This window comes from Triticum dicoccoides, chromosome 4A (assembly GCF_002162155.2).
Source record: "Triticum dicoccoides isolate Atlit2015 ecotype Zavitan chromosome 4A, WEW_v2.0, whole genome shotgun sequence".
Taxonomy (NCBI): Eukaryota; Viridiplantae; Streptophyta; class Magnoliopsida; order Poales; family Poaceae; genus Triticum; species Triticum dicoccoides.
The window spans coordinates 700,281,881-700,290,365 of NC_041386.1; the positions used below are offsets into that span (position 1 = coordinate 700,281,881).

The 8,485-nt window shown below is 41.1% G+C and overlaps 1 protein-coding gene across 1 annotated transcript in view; it reads right to left on the reverse strand.

The window, feature by feature from the left end:
* Nucleotides 1–5,483, reverse strand: part of LOC119284141 (protein LYK5-like) — a 24,721-nt gene extending 19,238 nt beyond the window's left edge. The window contains exon 1 of the mRNA XM_037563392.1: nucleotides 5,023–5,483. Within this exon, the coding sequence (XP_037419289.1) occupies nucleotides 5,023–5,483 (461 nt within the window). The remainder of the gene's footprint in view (nucleotides 1–5,022) is intronic.
* Between the last annotated feature and the right edge of the window lie 3,002 nt (nucleotides 5,484–8,485).

Below are 8,485 nucleotides of genomic sequence, written 5' to 3' on the forward strand. Positions count from 1 at the left end.
CAAAGGCTACTCTGGTAACATGGACGATGACGAAGTGGTCGGAGATAAGCATTGCGTTCCATGCCAAGCAAACCTCTCGGACACACACAACGACAGTGACTAGCAGGAGCATGAGGATCTCATCGACGAGCAGGTCGTCGTTCGGCGCCGGCTCGCCGGGCGACAACCAGATCTTGAAATTTGCCGATGAATTGCCATTGTTCGCACGGCCTTACCAGGTCAATGTGTTGATGAACATACTATGTCGATGGATTCACACCATGCGTAGGCAGCTTCTTAGAGCTCCGATCTGAATATTTGATTCAGTTTTGTAGACGGATATCAGGTAGTGCAAACACAAAAAGGAGAAACGTGTGTCCATCTCTGTCACGATACGGGAGACCTGAGAGACAGAAATCACACAACCAAAACCAAAAAACGTACAGAAACCAGAAATTATACGCTTGGTAAACAATAGCTAGCGTGAATATTTGTTGGGAGGAAAAAGCGCTGGATGCGAATCAGACACATGTATAACTCGGTCCGGGGTATATGTGTAAATAAGATACAGCTTGTAATTCTGCTTGGCAAGTGATCCTCAAAAAAAAAATCGCTTGGCAAGTTGGCAACTCATGTTACTATTTAAAGTAAGTTGGAAACTCGTGTTTCTAAAGTAAGTGTCAATAGAAAATTAACACATGACATTGCGAAGATGAAAGTTCATCACATGAGCTAGCAAATTTACTTGATGTTGTCGACGGTTTCACTATAGGATAGTGAAATATTCTTATTCTAGATAGATGATATACCTTAATAGTCTAAGATTCGTATGCTTGTTGGTGAGAGGCCAGATCAACTTATGACTGCACACTTGAGTTGTTGGAGGAGAAAATAGTGATTCATGGTATCATCACACGTTCTATAAATTCACTAGTTCTCATGTTATTGCCAGTTGAGAGTGTACTTCTACGATCGTCCCACCACAGTTTGGCACTTGCTCTGGTCAAATCATTGTAGTAGATTGTGGGGTTAGGAGACGTTGGGATCATGCAATCCAATGGCAGTAAGGTGTTTGGTATAGAATTAGTAGAAAGGAGTTGGGGAGTTGGGCAGAGCTCTGGCTGCTGGACGAAGAGCTTGAGCAATCATTCCCATGATCCACATCTATTGCTTTTACAGTTTACATACTTAGGGGACATTGCAACCAGGCAGCCTTAGCTCCTAACTTATTCAGATCCTTCAGCTGTCAGATTGCACGTCTGCATCATTCCTAGCTTGTTGCATGTTAATACCACTGGTTTCGCTTAGTTGGACGGTGGCCTTTCGGGTGAGAAAAATCGGACTTTGTTTGTTTGCTCAGCCTTGTATTCCCTCTGTAAACTAATTTAAGAGCGTCTATACCTCCGAAGTAGTGTTCTAAATGCTCTTATATTAGTTTACGGAGGGAGTACAATCTATCTCTCGCAACCTTGCAAATATTAAAACAAGATTAATAATCACATGGAAGCTTCAAAGCAATTTAACATGGTGTCAATCTTTTTTTAACTCTTATAAATATACTCCCTCCGTCTCAAAATAAGTGTCTTGAGCTTAGTACAAATTTGTACTAGAACTAGTACAAAGTTGAGACACTTATTTTGGGACGGAGGGAGTATGAAGGAGATCATGTAAGTTACATAGGAGTTTTAAAATAGTTCCAGAGACGTGGTAGAGCTCTCACGTACTAAGATATCAGCTACCAGTTTGGTCTTATTCCAGAATAGATCACCTTTAGCTTGCCTGGCTAACTGACCAGCACTGATCCCATGTCTTAACGCACTTCGGTGTCGAGAACAACGATTTAAATTGCTAGCTACTGCTCTTTGTGCCGCTGTCCTAGCTACGATCCCTAGCTATTGCACTTTGTACTTCTATCCTAACTATGATGGCTATAGCGGCACATAGTCACCTTATTTGGCATAGCTCGTCATTCGCTATGGCTAAACCTCATAAGTGCACATGAGACAAAAAAAAAACCATGTATTTATTTGTAAGTTGCTCCAAAACGACTATGTGTACAAGTAAATAATATGGAAAACAGAAACCATAATACATGAAAAGGGTTTCCTCGCTTTATATTATAAAGCAACCGCACCAACATCAAGCATCGTCCAAAGTTCAATGTTCAAGCATGCAAATGAAGTTGGCCGGTGACTACATCACGACGACTCGACTAACACTCATGATGTTCCGGTCAAAACAATAAAATAAATCATCGAGTCAATTACACCAATGGTGCTAGAACTTGACACAAATAGTCACTTTAGTGCTATAACTTGTGGTGTACATATAAGTGGTTTAAGAACTTGGCTTGACGATGCAAATACGGTGTTGTATACGCATGCAACTCTGACTAGGCGTTCCAGCATGGCGAGGAGCCCACTTTCAGTTGCTGAAAGGGTTGGACTGGGCGTGTGCCCTGTTTATTCTGCAAAAAGCCCCTGATATGTTTTTCTCTCACAAAAAAAGTACAGAAAAGAAAGTGATCCGCCAGAGGTTTGAACCTGCGACCTGCAGATTGCATGAGCGGGTTTTAGCCAGAACACCTAAGCAGACTTCTTGTCACTTGAGGATACATATCCTTTATATATTTCGACTCAACAATTTTAATCCCAAAAATCAGTGCATGATCGGTCAGTCGAACTAGGAACCTCGTCAGGGTAAATAAGTGCCCGGGCATTCCAGCACAACTGACAAGGCAACTTATTTTGATGTAAATTACACTTTATGCATATAGCACAATGCGATCGTGTGACTAAACTGAATTGCAGTCAGCGCAACCATTTTCAACATTTTAATTTTTTGCATTTTTCAAATTTTGTAAAAATTATGTAAACTATAATCATGTGTTATAAATAATATATATATAAATAAGCTACTCCCTCCGTAATCTAAAATAGTGATATAAATGCTCTTATATTAGTTTACGAAGGGAGTACATCGAAAATGTTCGTATAACATCAAAACATATCCCCGTACTAATTTAACAAAATTCCATATAATTAAATTTTATGACTATAACACAAAATGGTCGTGTGCCTAGACTGAATTGTAGTCAGTGAGGACAATTTCAACATTTTACATTTTCGCATTTTAAAGTTCTGTAAATTATAATGATGTGTTATAAAAAATATACATATAAATATCATAAATAACATTAAAAAATGCATATAACATCAAAATATATCCCCGTACAAAATTTAACAAAAACCCATCCAATTAACTTATGAATTTTAAAAAACTATGATTTAAAACGTGTTCACATTTTAAGAAAATATTAAATTACTTTTAGATTTTTTATATATTTAAATAAATTCGTATATATTTTATTTTTATTTCCTGAATTTCAATTTCATATTCATGAAGTTTTATACATGTGATCATGGTTTAATAAAATTTTAGGTTGTTTAAAAAGAGTTCATGTGTTTTAATAAATTTTGTGTGTGTGTGCTTTTTTACATATTTGTAACTAAAATAAATATGAAATATGTATGAAAAATAAATATGAGCCTAGTCTGCCATCAGATTGCAGATTCTTATTGTGTACTAATTAAATCATATTTTTTTATAATTCATCAATATTTTAAATTGTATGAATATGTTTTAAAATAATACATGAATTCTCTTTAAAATGGCATGAACTTTTTGAATTATGCATAGTGTAATTATACTTACTTTTTAAACAAGGGACGTCTTGTGTTGGGGTGGTATGCCCGGGTATTTAACTTGGTTTATTTTTTTATGGGATTAAAGTTCTTAATTCATATTGTTCAGCCTAAAGTATATAAAGTTTATATATATTTAATGTGTTGTCACATCCGACTCGGTGTGCTGGACAGCCAACCGCACCGGTAACCTCTAGTTGGTGGGTTCGAATCTCAGAAGTGGCATTTTTCTTTTATGTACAATTTCTCTAGAGCAACTTTTTCATGAGAGAAAAAAGAAATATTGAGGGCCTTTTCGCAAAAAGACAGACCACAGGCCCTGCCCTCCCCTTCATGTCACTATCAGCAGGCCTCGCGCCGAGCTGGCGCACCTAGTCAATGCAGCAGGCGTATACAACACCGTATTCGCACCGTCATGTCAAGTTCCTTAACCATTTATATCTACACCACAAGTTCTAGCACTAAAATGATCATTTGTGTCAAGTTCTAGCACCTGTGGTGTAATTGACTCTAAATCATCTATCCATTGATGGATGGATTCAATCTAGTCCTCCCATAGCGGGTGATATTCTGTTAGGCATTTACCTTTTTTTTTGCATTGATGGATGGATCATGGATTTACTCGCACCAGTTGCAGCATCAGTTGTAGTTGCATGCAAAACTGTCGCAGCATTTTCATGGCCGATTGCAGCATCTAGGTGCCGCTAGCAGCAAAACAACTACATTGACGTCTCTCGTCACGGTAGACCGACGAGTTCCCGATGCGCCGCTCCTCCGAGAAACCTGATGTAGCCCTCTGTAGATCCCCGTAGTCGTGCACGGTCAGCGACCACACCGCCTCGCGAACGTCCACTGCCTCTACCGTCGGCCACATCGAAGCTCCCTTCGCCGGAGCGTGCCACGGGGTGGTCTTCCTGTTTCGGTCGCCGTGCGGCCAGCACCGACGCCATAGCAAGAAGAAAGCGAGAACGGCACCCAAAGCAAGAGCGCTGCATCCAGCACCAAAGCCGGCGGTGACCCACCGCCGGCTGGATTCACTGGAAGTCACCGGCGGGACCAAATCAGATGACGATGCTGGTGGCGGTGCCGGAGGCTCCGGCAAGACTACCGCTATTTGAGACGTGGGCGGGTCCTTGAGCGGAACGAGCATGGTGGTGAACGGGTACACGGTGGTGTCGTCATCGATGCCGTTGGCGTGAAGCAGAGCCAGGTAGTCCGCACCGAAGCGCTGAGCGACGGTGAACGCATAGTCGTCCCAGTCGAGGACGTAGGTGACGAGGAACCTGACCCCGGCCGCGGCACGGTGAGCGCGACGCCGGGGTAGATGTCGCTGTCGCGCACAGGGTTCTGTACCATGATTGCCTGGCAGGTGGAGAGCCCCTGGTACGTCTCGTTGGCGATGGAGAAGTAGGTCTCGTCTGCGAACTGGACGGCGTATGCGGCGTCGTGCTGGTAGCGGCCGGCGGCCGTGCAGGCGCAGGGGACGGGGACGAGGAGCAGGGTGTTGTTCCGGACCGGGGAGGCGACGGGCACGTCGTTGGCCGCGGCGATGGCGGCCGCGCTGGCGTTGAGGAGGTAGGCGACGGTGACGGGGGAGCCGTAGCTGGGCAGGTCGGAGCGGAAGGCGACGTAGGTGGCGCATGCCGGGAGGCTGGAGCTGCTGGTGCAGGTGTAGCCGTGGACGGAGCTGCCGTTGTTGGCGTAGCAGTCGGACTGGCCGTTGGCCTGGTACTCCTGCTGCGCCGCCGCGAGCGGGAACAGCGCCAGCGCGAGGAGGAGGTGGTGGACGGCGGTGGCCATCGCAGCTTCTGCGGCATGGCCCCGGAGATGAGGCATGGCCAAGCTTACTTGTACCTGGCTCACCACGTACTCAGTCAAGTGTGATCAGGACGACTTTTCCAACTACAAGAAGTCAGCTGCCCGGACAAGACAAGGAGGCCCCTACCCACTTTCAACTGGGTGGGCCCAGAATGGAAAAAGTCCAAAACATACCTTCAATTTTTAGGCGAAAGCTAAATCAAACGCCCAACTTTTAATCCCAGAAATCAGCACACCAAGCTCTCTAATCCCGATTTATTTTAAACCTTGACAGAACATAGTCGAGATTTGCTGAATTGGGCCGGTCCAGTAGCGCAGTTGCTCGGGCGAGCGCACTAATCTGGTTTTTCTTAGTTTCTTCCTTTTTCGTTTTCTTTTCATTTTTCATTTTTACACATGTCTAATTTTTCTCAGTACCCAATGTACATTTTTAACACACACATTAAATATTTTTGGATAAATTTTTGATATTTTCAAATACACTATGTACATTTATAAATTACATGTTTTCAAAACTTTTTCAATACATGGTAATATTTTTTCAACTACATGTTTTACATTTTCTTAATGACAGTAAACATTTTATAAAACTACACAACACTCTTTTACATGGTTCAACATTTTTCAACTTGCATACACTTTTTTCAAGGACATGCCACATATATTCTGTTAAGGTTATGACACATTTTTTTACATCACGCAAACATTTCTTTACATTTTAAACACATTCTTTTAAAAATGTCATAAACACAATTTTTGGAACTCGTGATCATTCTTGAAATGTTACATTTTTCTGAATGTATAAAACATATTTTTCAATCACACAGATATTATTATACATTGTATAAACATTTGGATTGGCCCGTACATTTTTTAAAACTTGTGATATATTTTAGATGTCACGAAATATTTTTCAGGATTCAGAACATGTTTATGTATCAAAACGTGTCCGCACTTTAAAATTTTGTTCAGGTTGCAGAAAAAAATTATGTTTCAAAACGTGTTTGCACTTTAAATTTTTGTTCAGGTTTCAAAAAATGTTTATAAATGTGTTCGCTTTTTCAAAGTTGTTGTTTCTTTAAAAGTATTTGAAATTCTCAAAAAGTTCTCGCACTTTATAAAATGTTCAAAGATTTCATAAATAAGTACGTTTTCAATAATTGTTTGCCCGTAAAAGATGTTTTCAAAGTTCGACGCTTTGGTTTCTGATTAAATATTTCGGGCCTCTGACTATGTCTGTCATAGTCGTCTGGTGTGATGGCTACCAGGTCCCAAGTTCGACTCCACAACATGTTTTTCTTGTTTTGGAATTATTACGTCGCCCGTTAAGAAAAAGAAAGAAAGAATTTTTATGTCGCGTGTGAACGAAAAAAAACTCGCTTCATGTCTGGTGGGCTGGCCCAGTCGAGTCCACTGCCAACAATCCGAAACATTTTTTAAATACATTATTTATGAAATAATCTACGAAATTCCAAAAACAGTATTTCAAAAATGTGACAATTTTGGAAATACGAAATATTTTTCATAGCATGTGAAAAACTATTGGAATTCTGAATATTTTTTGATAAATGTGATTTTTTTTTCAAATCATGAATAGTTTTTTAAAATGCTAATAGAGTTGATTTTGTGCGAAACACGAAATTCCAAACAGTTTCTTAAAACACAAAACGAATTGAATTTGTGCAAGAAAATAGAAAAATGAAACATTTTTAACTTTTGAACAATTTTAGAAATGTGCGAACAGTTCTTAAACCTCACGAATTCTTGTTGTGTTATAGTGGGCCGGCCCAAATTCTAGTCCGTGAGAGTAGCTAGAATCCCGGCCGGGATTGTAGTCTTCCCGATGTGCCCAACAGGTCTAGGGTCCAAAATCGACAGGGATTACATGTTCGGAGTGCCAATTTCTGGGATTCAAAGTTCAGGGTTTGATTTAGCTTTCGTCTAGGAGTTCAAGGTTTATTTTGGACTTTCTCCGCCCAGAATCGTTAGCATCCTACGTGGCCTTGTGCCAAGAGCCAAGTCTTGTGAAATACGCACGATCTTGGTCGTTGACGCTGTCGAAAACACACGCGCACACACGAACGTTGTATCCTGTCATTGGACTGGGATCAGGTGACATGCCTCTTGCCAGTCACAGTGTAACATGCGCCCTCCCATCCACCGTTGGTTCTCCACCCAACACCACTGGTTGATCCAAGTGCAAAAACGATAACATATTTCACTCGTTTCAATAACATGTTTCACTCTTTTCAATAATAGATTAGACTCATTTCACATGTTTTGATAACATAATTCACTCATTTCACTTGTTTCAATAGCATATTTAACACATTCCACTCATTTCACTTGTTTCAATAATAGATTTTTGGTGATTTCAAAAACTGGTTTCATCTCGTTTTACTCATTTCACTCATTTTCAATAACAGATTTCACTCATTTCAAAAACTGATTAACTTGTTTCACTAATATCAATAACTGATTTCACTTGTTTCAATAACAAATTTCACTCATTTCACTTGTTTGGATCAATCAGTGGCGTTGGATGGAGAACCAACGGTGGATGGGAGGGCGCATGTTACGCCGTGACTGCCAAGAGGCATGTCACCTGATCCCGATCCCCTGTCATTGAGGTAGTTTTGTCTACAGTGCGGAATTCCAATCTTGTCTGCTCTTACAAAATGTGCAGCCCACGTAGGGCATATCTTATAGTATTTATATATCGAAATTGCTATTTCACATGTACATGTGAAATAGAAAAAGGTCTAAACTAAACCTCTGGGTTGAAATTCAACATTAACCTTATAAGATCCCTGAAATTGGCAACCTATCTTTTCTTATCGCAGTCGATCCCGTCCCTTTTTAGCTGAAAGCTCGTTTGGTTTCTGGAATTGCTTAGGTGGCACAAGATGAAGGGGGACCGAGCCTGCTGGTGACTTACAGGGGCAGAGCTAAGGGGGACCGAGCTGGGGCCAGCCCCCCCCCCC